This window comes from Pan paniscus, chromosome 8, assembly GCF_029289425.2.
Source record: "Pan paniscus chromosome 8, NHGRI_mPanPan1-v2.0_pri, whole genome shotgun sequence".
Taxonomy (NCBI): domain Eukaryota; kingdom Metazoa; phylum Chordata; class Mammalia; order Primates; family Hominidae; genus Pan; species Pan paniscus.
Genome location: NC_073257.2, coordinates 72816428 through 72838595, shown reverse-complemented (window position 1 = coordinate 72838595; position 22168 = coordinate 72816428). Strand labels below are relative to the sequence as shown.

Here is a 22168-nt window from a genome sequence, read left to right as displayed (position 1 = left end):
ACTGTCTTTTAAAGCAGGTGTCTCCTTTTACCTTTTAAATTTTGTCAGGGTACTAGCATCTCTCAGGCACTAAGGCTCAATGTTTTGGAAGAACTGTGAATTCAATGTAATTAACAATAGACCTGTCCAGGGCTTTAATGCAGAAGGTTTAAATCAACTGGCTGTGAGTAGAATTTCCAAGGTCTCCTTGGATGGTAAAAAATATTCATTTCAGTAATCCCTAAATGAAAATTTAGCTATTTCTTTAATTATGAACATAGGCATAAATCACAGTAGTATGAATTGTGACTTTGTCACTGTAGTAATTATGAATACTATTATATTTCATTATCTTTGTTGAAGATGTCTTGAAGTATTATTTATGCTCTTTACTATTTAAAAATTATAGTTGTTATTAGACCTACTATTTGTACAATATAATGCATTAATAAAGAAGCAAATATATTATCACAAATTTGTTTTTTAAAATATCTTAAAACTGTGATATTGCAATACAGTAAATATATTTCAACGATGTCATTGTCTTTAGCTAATTTGTTTACTTAGAAAGTATGTAATCACCCAAGATAATGGAGGTCAGGAGAAATAATGGTATTTCAATTTGTTTGTCTTCCTTACCAGCCCTGTTTTGTTCTATGCCTTTAAAAACACTATTCTGAGAAGGGCTCCAGAGGGTTCATCAGTCTCCCAAAGGGACCGTCTTCCAAAAGAAGATGTTTCTTGTTCTTTTTTCTTTTCTTGTTCAATAAAGAAAAATAAGAACCCTTATTTTCCTGGAAAAAGCGCTCATATAAAAGTTGACAGCTTTGAATGTCATTGCTCTGTTTATTTATTTATTCAGCATTTTAAAAATATGTACTAATGTCCTAGGTGTTACTTTAATCTGTATTTCATCTCAGTTTTTAGGATCAAAATATCCTAATTTTATAAGAACCATGCATTCTTTTGAAAAACTTGTAGAACAGCAAAATAAACCTAAGATAAAGATATGTGTGTATGTGTGTTACCTTCTAGTATCACGGCAAATAAAACAAAACTAAATGAGCTTGCCAGTAATTTATCAAACAGTATGAGATTGTAGATATTAATAAGCCAGAAATAATGGAGATAGGAAATAAGTGGGGAGGATGAGCCAGGTATAATCAGAGATGTAATTGAGTACATTAGCCTAGTGGCTCCTTAACACATAAATTAGGTACTTTGGGAAATAAACTGATTTTGATATTCTGTAGCGACATAATAGAATGTTGTCAAGCTCTTTGCGTCATTTGTGGATTTTAATTAGTTCTTCTTCTGACCTCCATTATCTTAGGTGATCACATACTTTCTAAATAAAGAAATTAGCTAGGGACAATGATGTAGGTGAATTATATTTACTGTCTTGCAATTCAAATGTCTATTACCACATAACAAACTATCCCAAAGCACAGTGGCTTAAACAACAATGCATTATCATCTCTCGTGGCTCCGTGGGGTTCTTGTCTCTTGTGTGTGTGCAGCCATCTAAAGTCCCCACTGCTCTGCACGTCCAAGATGTCTTCTCTACTCCCAAGTCTGGTGCCTCGGTGTTCCCCTTGTGGCTCCCTCTCTCGGCAGAGTAGCTTGGACTGTTTCATATGGTGGCTCAGGGTACCAAGAGGCAGGAAGCAGGGCCCGCCAGTCCTCTTAAAGGCTAGGTTCAAAGTGGCTACAGCACATGGTGGGTACGTGTTCTGTTGGCCAGACAAGATGCCAAAGGGTAAAGGAACAGACTTCACCTCTCAAGCGGGGTATTGGTGTGTGTGTGCACAGGGAAGAAGGAATTGAAGTCACGCGTACTTCTCATTTCCCCTGCTTCACCTTGTTCTCCTCAAACTAGATCTTCCTTCTTAGTTCTCAGCTTTCATTTACTAACAATTTAATTGATTATTTTCTCTCAGGAAAACTCCTTTAAGTTTCCTGTATCTATCAGATCTCTACCCATTTTTGTTTGTTTTCTATAAAGTTCTAGCATTCATGCCTCCTCAATTCCACCACTGTATTTTTTGTTTTTTGTTTTTTTTTAAAGCCACTATAATCTCATGCACTGTTGCGGAGGGTTTCTTGTGTTGGTTGGTGTAAAGTTAGGAAGATCCCAAGACCATGTTCATTTCTGACACCAACTGTAAGTTTTTGAGTTCCTAAGGCGACCCTCAGGTTTAATAACTTGCTAGAAAGATTCCTAGCACTCTGAAAGCTGTTATATTCACAGTTCCAGTTTTTAAGAGCAAAAGAATACAGATTCAAATCGAGCAAGGGAAGACTGGGGAACACAGATCAGGGTCTAGAAGAGCTCCAAGCTTCCAGTTGTTCTTTCCCAGTGTAGTTGTGTGGATGATGCCACTTCTTCCAGCAACAGTGTGTGACAACATACATGGGTAGTGCCAACCAGGGAAGCACACCCAAGCCTTGGTGTGCAGAGTTTTTAAAAAAATACTTTGTACTTTATCGACTGTATTAAATATATTACCTACATCCCCATTAGCTTTGATTGCAGTGATGAGTAGTTTTTATTTATTTATTTTTATTTTTATTTTTTACTTTTAATTTAGGTTGAGGGGTACATGTGCAAGTTTGTTATGTAGGTAAATTGTATCATGGAGGTTTGGTGTACAGAGTATTTGACCATCCAGGTAACAAGCATAGCACTCAAAAGGTAGTTTTTCCATCCTTGCTCTTCTCCCTCCCTCTACCCTCAAGTAGGCCTCAGTGTCTGTTCCCTTCTTTGTGTCCATGTGTACTCAGTGTTTAGCTCCCACTCATAAGTGAGAACATACAGAGTTATGTGACTGAGACTCAGTCACACAGGCATGTTTGGTCACAGAGATATTGTTGATTGCTCCTGATACCGTGTAGCCACAGGCACCCTACCATATATAAATCACATTGTTTTCATAGACTCTGAGAGGTGGCCTAAAGCCCCAAAGAGAACAAAGGCACTCTTTTCCTGCAGGATATCCCAAGGGCTTAGAGATTACTGCCTGAGTGCTAAGAGTGAAGACCAGACCTCTCTTTGGGCAAGGTTAATTCCTTACTGCTGAGGTCCTTCATCTGCTTCCCTCTCCAGTCCATTTAATATCCTTGCCAGGTAAATTTCTCTAATGAATAGTCTTAGTCATTGTCACTTTCCTGCTCAACAACCTATGATATCTTCTTAATGCATTTTTGTCCCTATGTTCCATATTTTTCAGGTGGCTTTTATTATAAATATTTTCTTTTTTGGCCCCATAAACTAACAAAATGTCAAAGTGGTCCCAGGTTACTTAATCACCCTATGTTTTCCTACCTCGTCTTTCCCCTTGCTATCTATCTGCTGTGTCCTTGCCCATTCGAACTCCAACCCATCCTTGTGGTATCATGCGTATGATAGTGCCCTCACTGTCAAAAAAACTTAATTGCTTAAAATAGATTTATTTGATTCCTTTTTGGATCCCTTTCTTTGTACATCTCTGTGGCACTTGCTATGGTTGGCTTTGCATTACAGTTATTTTTGTACCTGCCTTATGCTCTTTCTAAGACAGTAAGTGCCTCCAGAGTAAAGATCGTATCTTATTCCTCTTCATATTTCCTGTAAAAGCCAAGATCATGCCTGAATCTGGAAGGGATGGAATATGGGGAGAATCTAAATCCTACCTTCTGGGGGAAGACCCAATACATGTTTACTGTCACAAGTACAGACTCCTTAAAATGGTGGCTTCTCTGTTGTATTAAAGCCAAATGAATAGTTTCTGTAATAAGCCCTCTTAAGTTCTGTATGGGCTGAGGTGGTTAGGGGAAATTCTTTTGAGGAGTTTTAAATAACTGAATTCACTTGAGCACATAAACACTAGCATTGCGTTCTTTGGTCAGTATGCAGCATTTGACACTACATATAGATCAGGGATTTTGTAGAATCTAACCTAAAGAATTTGACTGGGTTCCATTGGTCCCATGTGAAAAATAACTTGATAGGATTCACTTAACTTCAGATCTATGCTCTCTCCTCTCTCTCATTTTAAAAGCCCATTTTCTCCCCTGCCAGGATTCTAGTATGCATTTTACTAAGATAGCTCTTTTAATATATTCATTCATATAATGATTCAGCATGTATTTAATGAGCATGTATTTATCAGATGCTATGTCAGGTACAAGAGATACAGTGGTAAACAAGACAGCAGTAGCTCCTGTCCTCAGTTTCTCTCTTAGAAGTGACTTTAAAGCCTCAGGCAGCTGGGCACGGTGGCTCACTCCTGTAATCCCAGCACTTTGGGAGGCTGAGGCAGGTGAATCATGAGGTCAGGAGTTTGAGACCAGCCTGACCAACATGATGAAACCCCATCTCTACTAAAAATACAAAAACTAGCTGGGTGTGGTGGTATGCCTGTAATCTCAGATACTCAGGAGGCTGAGGCAGGAGAATCACTTGTACCTGGGAGGCAGAGGTTGCAGTGAGCCGAGATCATGCTGCTGCACTCCAGTCTGGGCAACAGAGCAAGGCTTCACCTCAAAAAAAAAGAAAAAAAAAAAGCCTCAGGCCTATTTTTTGTAGGTTTAGTTAACCTACCTACAAACTTACTGGCTTTCCCAACCAACTTTCTGGCTTTCCAAACATGTCTGTGAAATTGGAGAGCTAAATTGATAACATCTGCAACAGCTAATATTTATCAAGCATTTACCCATTCTACATCCATCACCTCATTTCATCCTAACAACTATTTAGGTAGCAGCATAATCATTATTCCATCATAAATGAGGAAACAGGCAATATTTCAGGTTTGCGTGTTCTAGAACTTGCACTCTTCACCACTGTGTGATTACTACTAGATTGAGTAAGCCTCAGCACCATTTTGCTTGAATTGACTTTGATCTTGCATTGTTATTCCAGGCCAGGGTTCAAACATCTCCCATCTGACTGTTAAAATTTACGATTTGAGTTGCCACTATATTATCAGCTGAGTAATTGGATCAGACCTGCTCCTGGATCCATAGTGGTAGTATTTGTCTTTGTTCTTTACAGAGCCTCATTATATTGCTCGAATATCATCTTGAAAAAAACATAGATGATGTTAGAAATATTTTTTAACTAGATAAAAATTGCTAACAATAAATGTGCTACTTGGAATTTGCTAGTAGTTTATTCTAACTGTATTAGTTGGTCTGAGTTCAACAAGTGGATGATGACTTTTCTCAACAAATTGGTTGATATTATGCTCCTCAAACCTGCCATGAATTACACGACCCCAGGAGAGTCTGGAATGTTGATGTGATAGTGACAAATTGTTTCACTGCTCTCTAATGCAAAAATATTGTAAATGAGAATCATCTCAGTTCATTTATTCAAGTGTGTTTAAAATGATATATTTGGAGATCTGTACTTTCTGAGCTCTGTAGTAGACATTTCTTTAAGGAAATTAAAAATAAAATGTCAAATTCAGGACAAAACAATCTAGAATTTTAGTTATGTAAATGAGTGAGATAAATAGTACTGTTCTAGCACCTCTCTCTCTCAAAGGTCCTTTTTAGAATGCTGCATTCCAGTAGGCACTTCTCTTCAACATCTTGGCAGGTGCATTTGTAGGTATAAGCGAACACATTGCATTGCATTGCATTGCCTTGCATCGTTTGCAGTGGAGAAATATTTGACTGAATTGCTTTTCTCTAATTTAACCAGTGTTATTTCAGTAGAGTAGATTGCAGGCAGGTCACAGAACAGCTAGGAGCAGGGCTCTGAAGACAGACTTCGGTTTGAATGCTGTCTTTGCCATGTATATAAGCTGTGTAACTTCGGGCAATTTAGTCAATCTCTCTAAGTCTCAGATTCTTCATCTATAAAATGAGAACAATACTAATTCCTACCTCATGTTGTTTAAATGATCAAATATGGCTTATGCTGTGCATACATTAAATGCCCAGTAACTCCAAAAGGCTGTTTTACTTGTTATTAGAGAAGGTATCCATTTTCTTTTTATTCATTAAAAAAATCACTACTTTAAAAGAACAAGTGGTCTTGGTAATTAGCGTTATTGCTAAATACAAAAAAGCCACTTGAAAGAAGAACAAAAAGCAATAACACAAGTAATGGTTTCTTAAGTGGGCTGTCAGGATGTCACACTTTGATTCTAGTGGTCAATATAAAAACATTTAAATTCATGCCTAATCCTTGGTATCAAATGAGCCTCTGGAAACTACAAGTTACTGAAACTGTCTGGACTCTGGAGTCCCTCAACCTGGGTTCAGATATAGGCTCTGTTACTTATTTACTGTGTAACTTTGGGTAAGTTACTTATTCTCTTTGTGCCTCAGTTTCCTTTTATGTAAAATGGAGGTAATAAAAGTACCTGCCTCATAGGGTTGTTAGGTAAGGATTAGATAAGATAATGTTTGTAAACTCTTTAGAACAGTACCTGGCAGATACAAGGATTAACTGCAGTTATTTTAGATGGATGGTCCTAATATAACTAAACTTGATTTTCACACAAATATAATAAACACCTTTGATGGAGATGCATTTTGAATTATGGATAGAATAATTCTTTATTATCATACACATTGACTAGCTGGAAATGTAAAATAAGAAATATGTCAGATATGGAAAGTCACCAATGCAAGATCTCCTTGGAAACAGGGTCATTATTTAAAATAAATCATTTATAAGATGGTATATAGTTATTATAAATAGTGTTCAATCTTTTTAATTTAGCATTTGTAGTAATATTATAATTCCCATTCCTGGCTTTATAAATGCAGGCATGATTTGGCCCATATATCCTGGCTTGTTACCAGAAGAGATTATTCAGTCAAGGAAGAAACAAGGACTGTGTAAGACAGTCTCAAAGTAATTACTGTGGACTTCAGAATAGTCTTATTGGAGAGCAATTGCTGAGAAATGAACCATGATTGCTTCTGTAGCTCTAGTAGAAATAGTAAATGTTTGGTAACTAATGGTTCTGGAGACCGTAGGCATCAGTTTCGGCAAACAGGAGGAACTTGGCATTTGACAACAGAAGTCCTGGGTTCAGGTTCTGTTGCTTCCATTACTGACTGTGTAACTCCAGCCAATTCGCTCATTTCTTTGCTCATCCGTTTTATCTTTTATCAAATAAAAATAATAACATCTCCCCTGAGGCTCTACAGGATTGTGAGCCAAAGAAGATAAAATGTGAGAGCCCTAGGCACATGATTGTGCTTTCCATTTTTACTAATGTCAAGACAGGAGTCAAGAACCAAGCATTTTTGTTTTTCTGTGGAACCTGAATATATGGCCTGGCCTATGAAAAGAGCAAAGCAAAAGAGATATTTTCTATTTAAATTGTATTCCACTAAATTTAATTATAATTAGTTTAATTCTGTTTATTCAGATTCTACTTAAGCACATCACTTTACCTCATAGCATATGATTTTGACCTGCTTGGCAGAATGAGATCTGGGAAGAGGAACTTAGATTGGAGGCAGGGTTAGGGAGGAACAGGGTCTTGGTGTGCAGCTGGTTATCAGAAAAGGTGGGTGTGGGTGTGTTTTTCAAGACTTGGTTATCAGATGAGGTCTTAGCAAGATAGACTGAAGACTCTTTGGGAGTGGGCCTGGGCATGAGGAAGGAAAAGAAGGTAGGATCTATATGTTTTGGCGGTACAGAGAGGTTTGGGAGGGGCAGGATCTGAGGTTCCTGTTAGAGAGATGGGAGAAAGCCTGGGGGTGAAGGAGCTCTTCCAGAAGAGGGCAGAACTAACCTAAAGAAAGAGGATGGCCTGGGTAATTTTCTTCTAGGAACCACTATAGGGTCAACTTTGATTATGAAGCTTTCTAATACTGGACATTTTTTTTTCTTATTTGTAGTTTTAATTTCCTGTCAATTTTTCAACAGTTGCTAAAGTTAAATTGTCCTAGAGTAGCACAGAAAGACATGTATTTATTTAGGGTCAGGTGAATAGGAGCCAAACTTGCCCTTCCATAATGTGGTGAGCTGTATAGGAGAAACATTTGGATCAGAGTTTGGCTAGTGGTCATGAAAAGGAAAGCGGATGGGCCAAATCTTATTTATACTTGGCATTTGCTCTGACAGACACCTTCAACCCTAATGGGTGTATGAGAAAGAAGGAGAAGGCCAGGGGGTGCCACAGAGACATTTCACTCTGGTTTTCTCCTTCTACCTTGCTGTTTACCACCATCTCCTTCTTACCTGCTAACTCAACCCTTTTCCTCCAAGAGTTTCTCTTTTGCTTCAAAGTCCTACTCTTTTCTGCTTCAGTGTTTGTACCTCCAGTGGCCAAAGCTATGAGAGTTTTTTATTCTCTCTGCTTAGAGGATGACTAAGGAGAAGTCCCACCTGTGTCTCTGGTGTCTCCTACTAATTTGCTTTCCCACAGAAATATTGATGAATATTAAAATATTTCTACAGATAATAATGAGTGACCTACATTTCTTTAGGTAAGCTAATAAACTAGCCATGCTTTATTGCTTTACTTTTATAAGAAGACGTTTTATAAGGTCTAAACAACAATTCTTTTTGGCTATATATAAATTTTGGACAAAGCATATAACTGGGTTGGAGACTGACTACATTATAGCATGGTGGCATGGTTGCAATGGAAAATAGACACTGGAACCAGATAACCTGGGTGTGCATTCAGGCCCCACCATGTACTGGCTGCATGACTTTGGGCAACTCATATTACTGCTTTAAAAATCAGTTTCCTCTGTGAGAAGGAGATAAAAAAATTTAATATCATAAAATAAAGAACTGAGGGATGCTTCCACAATGTTATAAAGACTACCTGTCTTAAGCCCATAGTCAACATCAAACTCAATTATGAGCCTCTGGAAGCTTTGCTCTTTTAATCAGTTAAAAGACTAGAATATCTGTGTTTACTATTACTTTTAAGCATTGTTTTGGAAATTCTGGCCTATGTAATAAGACGTGCAAAAAAGAAAATGAAAGAGAGAATTGCAGGAAAAGAGCATCTGAAGAATAACTGTAATGAAAAGTGAGTTGGGCCTGTGTAAAGAACAAACAGGTAGAAATAGCCAAGAACATTTTTTGAAAAAGAAGTTCAAAGTATCTTTTCTGATCAAATGTTGTGTGCTCTATAAAGTTTATACTGTGGGCACAAGAATTGACAGATGGATCAGAGGAAGAGAAATGAACAGCCCTGAATCTAGTGTCTGGTTGGCTTAATCAAGCACTTATGCTGTGCTAGGCACTGAAGGGATTTCTGTACATTATCTGGTTTAATCCTTACAACAAGGCTGCAAGATAGATATTGACAAGCTAGACTTGCCCAGGTGTCAAAAACTGACATCAGAGCTCAGGTGTGCCTCAAAGCAAATTTTGCACTGATGAACCAGGAAGAAATAAATGATTTCACCAGTGGTGCTGGGGAAAGTCCGTGAGAGGTGGTAGTCAAAAACTGTAGTAAGTACTCATCTCACGTTATACCTATGATAAAGTCCACATGGGTTAAAAAAAGCCAAGGGTAAAAGATAGTGATAGGGACTGGGAGGACAAGCATAAGTAGCTATTTAATTGATACTGGATTGAGGAAGAACTTTCTAAGCATAGAAGCCCAGAGCAGACATCCCCAAGTAAATGATTGATATGTTTCATTACATAAAATTTAAACTTCTGTGCATCAAAACCATTATAAACCAAACCTAAATGCAAATAACGGACTGGGAAAGCAAATGAAAATATTTATATAATTATGATACACAAATGATTAATAGCCTTATTTCTAAAGAGCTCTTATAAATCAATAGAAACCCACAAACATCCTAAGTAAAGACAGTCAAAGGCATAAAGGGGAAGAACTGCAATAGATTGTAAAAATTGCTTCATTGTAATAACAAGAAAAAATAACTCGAATAAAAAGTACATACCATTTCACTATGAAATAAAAAAGCATTTTATGAAAATGCTAAGATATATTTGTGAATGTTTAGAGAAATGGGCACTTTCCTACACTGCGAATTGTTCTTTTGATGAGCAATCTATAGATTTTGCCCTTTTGGTCGGCACATGATAGGCAAGTGCCATGAAAAAAGTTGGTTCCTTTTCTTCAACAGTACCATTTTGGTGAATTTCTCTTAAGGAAATCAGCAGATGTAAAGTCAAGATTTTTGTGCAAGGAGATTATTACAATGTTAGATGTGCTAGACAAAAATGTATATCATAAATACTAGGAAGTATTTGAAAAAATCTTGCCATGTAAATAGGTAGATTAGGATGCAACTATCAAGACCACATTTTGAGACTATAATATGGAAAAATGATATGATTTTAAGGGGAAAAGGCAAGATATACTGTATATATGAAATAATTTCAATCTTGTTTAAAACACTGTATATGTGAGACTGTGTGTATTGAAAGAGAACAACACAAAATATTAACTTTCCTCTAATGGTAGGACTATGATTGATTTTCATTTTTTGTGCTTGGCACATTTTCTGTAATGAATGTGCATTGCTTTTATGATTATACAAAGCTATTACATTTACTGTTTTAGAAGTTGTGAAGATTAAATAAGAAAATGTAGCTGAGATACCAGGAATAAAGTTAAGGTTTTAGAAATGTTAATTTCCTTCTATTTTTTTCTTTATTGGAAGCTCAAATAGAAACATGAAATTGCAGATTTAATTCTGTATGACTTGATAGTGGGCTTTTTAAAACTGACAAGATGAAATAATTTTTATGGTGTCAATTTGAATAGCCTTTGATAGAGTCGAATGAAATGTACACAAGTGTAGTTAGAGTTAACTTCAAAGTAGAATGTTCCTTTCTTTACATTCTACGTATTTAAACTTCAGTACCAGTTGGAATAATTTGCATATTGCACATATTACTATATTCTGATAGGAAATGAGCTAAAGGTATTTCTTCCCTGATGGAATAAAGTTAGCATTTTGTAAAAACAGAAAGTCAGCCTTAATCTTCATCTTGGAGTTCCTGTAGTCAGAGTAGATCCTTGGTTTTCTATTTTGAGGTTGTAATAATATTATAGGAACCATGTCATCTCTTGCATAATCAGACTTTTGGCTTTACAAGCCTTGCTATTCTGACCCTTGGTAAACAATATTTACAGTAATGAAGTTTGGGAGAAAATGGATTTCTCATAATAGCTGTGCAAGAAAATTATATGGGAAAATGTTTTCTGATGCCTGCATTTTCATGCGGAGGAAAAAAATTTTAAATTATCTTTATTATTACTGTTACAGTTGCATCTCATTGGCATATTCATTTCAAGTTCAAGATCATACTTTTTTAATGTATCTGGCACAATTTCATTTTTAAAAATTCTCTTTAAACCATTGATGCTATTGATTTGGTGTCCCTTCTTTTCTTTATTTTGTAGTTATCTAAGCATTTCCTGCAGATGTCTTTTTTTTTTTAAACTAGAATTCATCTTATTTCCTCTATTTTACTTTGTGTTCTCCCCTTTTAAGGAACTTACTATGTTTATAAGTCAATTAATAATGTGCATGTGTAAATCACTCTCATGGTAAATATATGGAATTCTTTCATGTTTGCTAAATGTTTGTTTCTTTACTTTTTTAGGGTGACTTTGGATCATATTATTCACGAAGCTCTAGAAAGGTAATGAAAATTATCACTAAACTCAACAAATATATTATTTTGTGTGGACAAGTTTCTTCTTACAATTATAAACATAGAGTTGAATGAATTATTTACGGGAGATGGTCCTTTTAAACCAGTTTATTGTTGTTGTTGTTGTTGTTGTTGTTATTTAACTAGAGAACAATTTGAAGGCTTTTATACTCTTGCCTAGTGGAGCAACCTGGTCACCCGGACATGTGCTCATGGTAGGATAATTCCTTGGTGCTATTAGTTGTGTTTCACATCTGCTTCTCAGCTGTGCATTTGAGGCTTGATTTAATGGCAGGTACAGAGTAACCAAGACCCCCTGGAGACTGATACAGCATCCATTTCTTCATTGATAATGCCATGAAAATTAAATGTCTGATTTAGCTAAACCGAAAAGTCTACATGGGAGTCCAATTATGATCAGATGTTTGCTTCTAGATCTGGAATTAGAAAAAGGAGAGTCACTTCAATTATTTTAATAGTGAAAGAGCTTTAGCTATGGTAACCTGATATGTCTGTCTAACCTTGAAGGATATTCTGCTCAGTGGGCTATGCAAGCTACCTTTCCCCTATATAGTGATGTGTAAATGCTTCAACTCTCTCCCTCTTGGCCTCTCATCTTCCTGGAGTCATCACCATTCATCTTTCCATGTGCTCATGCCATCCACTATTCTTTTCAACCAGCAGGGTCAGGTAAGGATTAGGACAGACTGCATTAGAATGTCAGTTCTCCTTGCTTCATTTTCTTCATATAGAAATAGATGAATAATAGTATCTGCCTCATAAGTTTATTGTGAGAATTTATTGAAACAAAACGTTTAACTTGGTGCCATAATAAGAGCTTAATAAATATCAATATAATTCACATTATTATTATTTTTTCCTAAGATGTTTTCTGCATTCATATGTATATATTTTACGAAGTTGAATTATGTGAAATTGCCATTTTGGTAAGTAAAAAATAGTCTAACACCAGCTATTTCATATGATTAAACTAATTATTAATTAACTTATAATTCTATTTTCTATCTATGGTCTTTTAGTTATTTTGTTTCTATAACATATTCGCTACACAATTCTGTGGTACACTTGAATTATCTTTTTTTTTGACAGAGTCTTGCTGTGTTGCCCAGGCTGGAGTGCAGTGGTATGATCTCAGCTCACTGCAACATCTGCCTCCCGGGTTCAAACAATTCTCCTGCCTCAGTCTCCCAAGTATCTGGAAATATAGGCACACACCACCATGCCCAACTAATTTTTCTATTTTTCGTAGAGATGGGGTTTCGCCAGGTTGGCCAGGCTGGTCTCGAACTCCTGACCTCAGGTGATCCGCCTGCTTCGACCTCCCAAAGTGCTGGGATTACAGGTGTGAGCCATGGTACCCAGTCTGAATTGTCTTCCTAAAATGATTTTTTTGTTTGTTTTTGTTCAGTGAAAGGACTGAGTGATGCTGTTTTTTTTCATGAAGGACTCCTAAGAATGATAATGTAGTCTAGTAAGACTTTGACATTGGTTCAGTAGGCTCATCATGATACTAGCTGGGTTCCAGCAGGATGTTGTAATGTTGCTGGTCAATATTAACTGTGTCACCAGTAATAAGCTAAAGTCAGATTTATCTGGGTCAGGCACACAATTTTATCTTAGCCATATGATATGTTCTACTTATCAAAGTATTTTTCCATTTTTATTGTATTTACTTTCTCAATAATTTTAAGGAGCAAAAGTAAAACTATCTTAATCCTTTAAAGATTAAAAATGGAGCCATACGTTAACTAATTTTATCAGGAGCATAGATCTAGTTAGTGGCTATTCAGAGAGTTAAATAAAGGTCTTCATAATTTCAAAGCTAATATAGGTTTTTATAGGTCTTATCCCAAACTCATTTGACATAATTGGATAAATAAAATCCTCCCAATTTCTCCCATTCCTACTATATTTCCAGGATTCTGTGGTTACTCAAAAGCATTCTCTATGTTTTAGAAATTTATATCTAGTAAAGTTAATAATTAATACAATTTTTAGAATGAATGGAACATGAATTTCAACAATACTCTGATGAAGAACAAAAATATAGGCTGTCATATCTCAAGACTGCAATATTTTAGTTTATCTTAAACCTTCTACAAGAATGAAACAACTATTCATATATGGATTTAGGACTTTCTTGTTCTGTTTTACTCACATATTTGTGCACAGTCCAACCTCATTTATAGCCTTCAGCCATTTAAACAGCTTCTGAAATGAATGTGTGGTTATGCTACCTTCTGTAGCAATTTTTATATATGGTATAAATGCTGTCTTTACTGAAATTCTGACTCTGTGCCTGTGATGCCAGAAGACACAAAGACTACTGGGAATACCAGGCTGAAATGATTTCTTTAGAGGCTCCAACACCACCAGGAATTCAGTTAGGTGAGTGATTAAAACTGAGTGAGCCAAGGCGGGTGGATCACGAGGTCAGGAGATTGAGATCATCCTGGCTAACACGGTGAAACCCCATCTCTACTAAAAATACAAAAAATTAGCCGGGCATGGTGGCAAGCGCCTGTAATCCCAGCTACTGGGGAGGCGGAGGTTGCAGTGAGCCGAGATCGCGCCACTGCACTCCAGCCTGGGAGACAGAGCGAGACTCCATCTAAAAAATAAAATAAAATAAAAACCAACCAAACAACAACAACAACAAAATACCGAGTGAGGCAAAAAGAGGTGAGAGTTGATACCTTTTATCCCCAACCTAAAAGTATCTTCTATTTTACATTTTTGATATCTTGGGAGCATCTCTTTTGGCCTTTAACCCATCTGGTATATACTCATCTGCCTCGGTGCTTTGGAACCCTGACTGTCCTGTCTGCTCAGTTTGCCTTCTTTCTTTCTTGTCATAATTTCAAAGAATGTCCATTTCAGATGTGAGAGCTCTGAACTCAACAGAGATAACTTGCTGCTTGGCACCCACTCAGCCCCTGCAGCTCCTGTCACTTAATGGTCCAACCCTCTTTGCCAGCAAAATGTCTGGGGCCTCTGCGGAAAATGCAGAATGCTTTTTCAGAATCTCTGTTATTGAGTCTCCTCACTCAGCTAAAATATTAAAATCCTCCTGGGATTAGGTAATGAGACAGTGTACACTTCATGGTGTACAAATTGAAGAGGTAGTTTGGATGAATTCTGAATTGAATGAGATAAGAATGTCAATAAAAATAAAAGGAAAACCATTTATTTTGTGTAGTATCTGATTCTTTCCCCATTTCTTCGCCCCACTCCTCCACTGCTTTGATAATGTGTTTCTGTAGAATATGACTCCCGTGGCAACATTTAAGAAACCGAGGTCACTTTTTAGATCTTGTATGCCAAACACTTGCCTAGGCAAGCCTTTGATTTAGATGCCTGTAAATGTGACTTGACATCTATAGATAGGTGTGCTGTCAGGGCGTTCGATTTACTTAATAGAAAGGATGAAGGAAAGTGTGAGCCTATCTGTAGAATTCTTTTGTCTTTGAACTGTGGAATATGAGTCATCAGGAACAATGCTGCAGCATATCAGGCAAAGTCTGAATCCCAATGACACAATTCTAAAAACTGTCAGAATTGACTCACGCCCAGTGTAAGGGTATGGGTTACAATGAGGCTGACTAAAAATGGGTGGGTGATTTTGGTTGCTTGCAAAAGTTTGTTTTCATTCTACATTCAGAAGAAGTCAGAGCTACCACTATTCCAGCGCGAGGCTGCCCTGCAGGTCTGTATGTGGGGAGACTGCCTTCTGTTAGGTTCAGAAGTGCGAGCACTCTGACTGCATCCTCTGGCATTTATTTATCCTCACGACTGAGCCAGCGGGCTGCCAGGTGTGTCCTTCCTCTGCTGATTCAAGTGGACCCTTCTTGAAGGTGTGTGCTTTGTAGGAGGAAAAGACTGCTGTTTTCATTTTGGAGTATCGGTCCCTAAACAAACTGTGATGTTTGAGGAAGATGTATTTGTATTGGTTTCTGTTCTAAGGAGACTAGTGTTATTGTAGGCCCTTTAACAAATGTGTTAGGAATGCAAATATTTGCATATGGAAGAATAAAATATTAATACTACTTAGAATAGTTATAAAAGTATATAATTTACTCATATAGAAATTATCTTATGAATGATCACTTTAGTTAACTGACATCTAGCTATCACATTACAAGTAACTGACACCAGCTTCGAGCCCACTAGCTTAGAATTCTGGTTTGGCAGACCAAAAGATGCATAGCCACAAGCTGTTTATCTCATGCTGACACAAAGCATACTGTTTAGCATCCTTTAGCCCCTGAGAAAATCTAATTTTTCAATTGCCCCTCTGTTTTCTAGAGCCACTGTAAATTGTTAAAGATTTCAGAAACGAAGTCTGTTATCACAGTATTTTCTTGCAGACATCTGATTCTTCCTGAAGGTGGAAGAATCATCCATTTTATTTATGTTTTTCCTACAGGTTTAATTTGCTTTTCTCAAGTCTGTGGTGAGGATATTATTTGCCCTGGAAAATGACTTAAAAATGTGACAGTGATCTCTACAAGTTTGGGTTGGTTATTAGACTCAAGATTTTGGCAGTTAGTAAAGTTTCATTTAGAAAAATACAATATTTAGAGACCAACCATGAAGATTTTATTCGGGAAGCATTTTTTTTTTCCACTCTTGTTGCCCAGGCTGTAGTGCAATGGCACAATCTCGGCTCACTGCAGTCTCCACCTCCCAGGTTCAAGCGATTCTCCTGTCTCAGCCTCCTGAGTAACTGGGATTACAGGTGCCCACCACTACACCCAGCTAATTTTTGGTATTTTTAAGAGAGACAGGGTTTCACCATGTTGGCCAGGCTGGTCTTGAACTCCTGACCCCAGGTGATCCGCTCACCTCAGCCTTCCAAAGTGCTGGGATTACAGGCAGGAAGCAATCTTTCTACAAAAGGGGCCCTCCTTGCCTTTCTTTGATTACTAATGGATAGAATATTTTTTCATGCTTCGTAAATATTTAATGACTTCTTTTGTGAATTGTCTGTACATGTCTTTGGGTATTATTTTATTAGAGTATTAGTATTTTTCTTGTTAACTTATATGAGCTTTTTATATATTAATGCTATTATTCCTTTATCATTTTGGTGGTGAATATTTTTCTAGACTGCCTTTGCCTTCTAATTCTCTTTATATTCTGATTAACCCTTAAAGTTTAATTTAAAAATCTAGTAAACAATTGTTTTCCAACTGTGCTGGAACTGTTAACTGTATAATTGTTTTCTAATATGTAAATCTTTAGAAAATATAGTTAGGCACAATTAAGGATCATATTTTTGTTAGGGGGGTAACTATGGCTGAAAGATAAGCTAAAGTTAGGCTTTAAATTCTAAGGCAAGAGATCATCCAGTATAAATGTGTTTCAGTCTAGCGCAGATGTTGTTGGATGCAATTATGGGTTATGATATGGTAAGGTATCCATGAATGCTTATTTCTTTGATGCAGTGCAGTGGTTTTCAAGCAACCTGCATTGTGTAATATGTCACTGTCATATTATCTCATATTCTGTCATATTATCTCACTGTTTTGTAACTCTCATAGAAGTCCCCTTTTGAATCTACCATAGTTGGCAAGGAAAAAAAAAAAGGAAAAAAGAAGTCCCCTTTGTGGTAGACCCTTTTATGGATTTATTCATGTCACATCTACATCTATTGTCACATCTAAACGCACCCTGGGATTCTAAGGTAAATTCTTACTCTACAATATTCATCTCTGTGATGGAAGTTGTGGTCCTAAGTTGGGTAATGCAATAGCTCTTGATCACAAGCTCCCTCCATCTGCAGGGTAGTATAGCCTAGTAATTCAGAGTGAGAGCTCTGCAATGACAATGACTTGGTTGGAGCCTGGCTGGCTAGTTACTCATTAGGAATCATGAACAAGTTACTAGACCACCTTATTCCTCAATTTTCTCATTTCTAAAGGTAATTAATAACAGGTATCTATCTCACTGGGTTGTTAGGATAATTAACTGAGAATGTACTGTTCTCAAAAAGTTCTTGGCAAGTACGTTTGATAAATTTCAATGATCACCACAACTACTATACAGTCATTCCTTCCTCTTTCCTTTTCTTCAGTTGATGGCATTCTAACCCCATTTTCCAGGTAGCAGGTTTTAAGAAGATGATGCTAAAACATAGAAAATCATGAGGGCTTAAAAAATGTTAAAGTATAATAGTAAAGCAGTAGACAAGAACTTGGTGATGGAGCTAGGAAAAGATGCTTTACAGTTCAGTTTCAAAAGGGTCAAGGTTTCTTCCTATGCCCATCTCCCTGACTCACATGTCACATACTCCACATTTAAGATATTCTAACAGTGGGATCCGAAATAGAGGAACAGGATTTGAGGATGTTAATCTTACTTTGGTCTTTAATAATACATCTTTATTTGTCTATCTAGCCTGTGTACTATCACTAAACATCTGTAATCTGGATATTCCTAGAAGTAAAATATATATGTTTGCATACACAAACTCACATTGTGCATGTGTATTTGTTTAGAATATATAATGATGTAAGTTAGAGATCTAGAAAGTCTCAGATGCCTGCTGAGCCTCTGGTGGGAGTTACTCTGCTAATTCATCCCAGGGGGAGGAGCTTCGACATGATAAATACTGTATTCTCTAAGCTACAATGATATGCTTCTCTCTTCACAATAAAGTATAATGCATATCACCCACTACTTAGTCTGTATCTCCCAACTGAAGACGTTATTGCAATAAAAAATGCTTCCTTCTCAGGCCATAGAAAAGTAGGACATATATATATTCTTAGGTTCACAAAGGAGAAAAAGACTTCCTGATGTAGCTGATTGTGGTTTGTATTTTGAGCTTATGGCCAGTCTGCTGATATTTAATTACTTCAAATGGTGCAGTAAAAAACAAGAGTAAATGGACTAACATTTACTGAGTGGCCATTATGTGCTATATGATGTTAACTCATTTGATTCTCTACTGATTCTGTGAAATTGGCTTGATTACTTTCAATTTATGGATGGGGGAGCAGAGGTTCAAAGTAGTTGGTATATAGCAAAGCTCTGTTTGAACCCAGATTTCAGTGAGTCCCCAAATCATGCCCCACCCAGGGCCATGCTGCCTGCTGATACATCTGGATAAAGGAAAACAGAAAAATTGGTCAAGGATTTCCAGGTATGACATTTGAAGTGCTGGTCCCAGCTGGTCACTCTCAGGGCAATCAGCTGGAGGTCACTGTGGCTGATAACGGCATTAGGTAGGTTTCTCCCTCAGCCATAAGCTTCTTCTCTCTGTGACCATTCTCTGGTTTTTGGGTACAGCCTCACTCTTGGCTACTCACCTGCATGCTCTGACTTGTACCCTACCTCATATGTCCCACCATAGTTTTTTATTTGCTAGATTTGCATTCTAACCAGCAAAGACATATTGGTGACAGTTATTTGCTTCACTTATTTATTTCAACTTTGATCCAGTGTTTTGAATATCTAGCTATAATTTGAAGCATGTATAACCTTCTGTGGAAAGAGTCAGCAATTAAGATGTCAGCCTTGTCAGGATTCCGGAGCACTATGCTGATAGGTACTTGGAAATGATATAGATAGAGCATATGCTAAAACCTTCTGGCATGTAAATATGTTGCTCTTTAATGGAAAGTTTCCAGGATTCGATAGGCAGCCTTTTGCAATGATTAAGGTATTCTGGGCTGGATTCAGCCTCCGTTAGTAATTTTTTTTTTTTATATTAGAAAGGGAGGCAGTATGTGGTGTAAGGTAAAGTGGGTGAGCCTGAAAGTCAGACTGATTCAGACTCAAATTTTAGTCCCAATCCTTACTGTCTGTGTGTCCCTGGGCTAGACACTTTACCTCTTTGAGCTCTGGTTATCTATCTGCAAAATAGATATAATACCTACCTTATGGGATGGTTTATAACACCCAGTATGGTGCATAGCACAGGCCATCACTGAGCAAATATGAGTTCTCTTCATCTTGACTGGAAGATAATGCTTTCTAAAGTTCTTGTCTTCAATGAGTGCATATATATGGACAGGAAGGCTGATTAAATAAGCCTTTTCTTACATAAAGACTATTTTTCTTTATAGGCCTTTATCTGTTCCAATTCAAAGGAAGGTTTAAGCCCTCTCATTTCCTTGATACCTCTGCATGAGATAAGACTTGAACTCAATATGCAACAGCTTGTTGGGTGTGTTCCATACATCTGTTATGTGCAAGTGTTCTTCCTGCCGGATCTGGGGAGCAGTGAGAGTCACATTTTGCTAGTAGACTTAGCTGTTGATGATTTCAACACAACATTTATCATGACATAGGGGATGCTTTTGAAATTGTGCAGGAAGCTGAAATGAGTAATGTGGCAAGTCAAGGCTTACAGCCATAGAAGGAACCACTTCTCGGCTGGGTAGGGAATGTGTTTCTTCTCAGACTCCTCTCTTCTGTGAATTCCATGCTCCCTGATAAACACTGGCCTTTCCTACCAGGATACCTTATTAAAGTAAACTCGACAGTTTTTTCCAATGATGTCAAATGTGGCCAAACAAAGGCTTACAGTTGATGAGTACAAGCATAGCAAGGTTTTACCTTAATCAGCTCTTAGACATACTCCCCAGTGTCTAAAACTTGTTAACTCTTCTTTCACTTTTAATTCAACAGCTATATAAGTGCTTTTTATATACAAGCCATACTTTTAAAATGAAAACATAACATTTTAATCACCAAATGAGGGAAGACTTTTCTCTCTACAGAAATGTATGTTTTAGAAAGGATCCTGTGTACTTTAAAAAAAAAAATCTCATGAGACCAATTAATTTGATTAATAAAAAACTTTAAAATTATTTTTAGTATTGTACTGTTAACTGTGTTCCAAAAGAAAATGTTCCTCAACCCAAATTTATAATTGTGTTTATTATTTTTCTAATTCAGCATCAAAAAACTAAGAAATGCATCATTTTTAAAAATCAGGAAGTATAGGAAACTGAGAAGAGACTGACTACCTTTCATTTGCATGTTCCTTTTCTAATTGTCAATATTGCTACTCATCAACTGCTAACACTAAATTTTCTGATGGCTTAAAGTCTAATAATAAAGCTACATTTTTATTTTTTTCCAAGAACTTCTTTATAGACAGAAATAAATTAAAATTTGCCACTTTCGACTGATAATTTGAAGCTCTAGAAATTGTCAGTACCAATATGGCACTCCTACAACATGATTTTAGAAGGCAGGAACTGTTGCATGAAGTCATAAAGAGTATTCAGAAGTTTGTAAATGCTTTCTGTCACTTTGCTTGAAATTATTTGATTTTTAAAAATCATCCTTATGAAATGAGCAGAGAAGCTCTTATTAATACAAGTTTATAGATAAACAAACTGAATCTCAGCTTACATGACTTGCACAAAGCCACATATTGACCTGCCTATGAATACAGCACAGGCCTTTGTCCATTGATTTTTCCATCATCCCATTATTTGACTCAACTCCTTTAAGAGACCACATGCTCCCATTCACATAGTTTCCTTGTAAGAAGCAAGCAAGCTTTGTTCCTTGGTGGCCTGGACTTTAAACATGAATGGATAAAATCTGTAACTAATGGATAGAATCTATAACTAAGTATAGAGAAACTAAGACTAGTTCATAAATGCTTATGAATCCTTCTGTGTGTGTCTCTATTTTCCTTTTTATTTATTTATTTCTTTATATTTTTATTTTATTTTTGTAGAGATGGGATTTTGTCATGTTGCCTAGGCCGGTCTCAAACTCCCTGCCTCAAGCGATCCTCCTTCCTCAGTCTCCCAAAGTACTGGGATTTACAGGTGTGAGCCACTGCACCTGGCCTGCTTTCCCTTCTTTAAGCGCATTTGAGTCTGTAGACAGATCACATCTTGTCATGTGTGTCATTTATGTGTTTCCTGTAGAACCTAAAAGGAGAGAGACTGAAAGCTGGTCTGTGGCTATCAGTTGTGCTGATGCCAGTTCAGTTTACTGATCACGTTTACCAGGCTCAAGCTTTTAAAATGAGGCTCTATGGAAACGAATTGCCCATTTTAGGGACTTGAACGGGACTGCTATCAGCCATTTACAAGAATGGTGGAATATACTAAAAGATTAAGCTCTAATCATGTGTTTACTGGAAAATTTAAGGCAGCAAAACTTAAATCTCATTCTGCTGTTCAATAGCCATCTAGGGAGCAGCATAGCAAGTGGACTACAATGTTGGTGTTTATGGAGAAGGTCCACTTTCTACCTTCTGACTCTTGAACTTGGTGATTTAGTTGTTTGGAGCTTACTTGTTTCAATAATAAAGCACACTATCTATGAGTGTTGGAGCCTTTCTTTCCTATATGGAAGTTATCTCCTCTGAGCATAGGTGGTGGCCACTCATTGAAAATGTTATAGATGGGCATTGGAGAAATTCCTTCCACATCTTTGGTTCTGGAAACCCCCAAAGCATTATTCTATTTTCCTTTTTTACTTTTTGCAAATTTAGGTAACCTTGAAAAATATACTGAGTAGCTAGCTTCTATTTCCACAGCTCTGGCATGGAAATTTCTTACAGGCTAGAACTGC

General features: G+C 36.9%; 1 protein-coding gene across 2 annotated transcripts in view; it reads left to right on the top strand.

Annotated features, from left to right (window-relative positions):
• The window catches only part of ANK3 (ankyrin 3), a 709526-nt gene that overhangs the window by 109221 nt on the left and 578137 nt on the right, over window positions 1–22168 (top strand). For both annotated transcript variants that reach the window (XM_057298899.1, XM_055092833.3), the window contains exon 2: window positions 11546–11584. In XM_057298899.1, the coding sequence (XP_057154882.1) occupies window positions 11546–11584 (39 nt within the window). The remainder of the gene's footprint in view (window positions 1–11545; window positions 11585–22168) is intronic.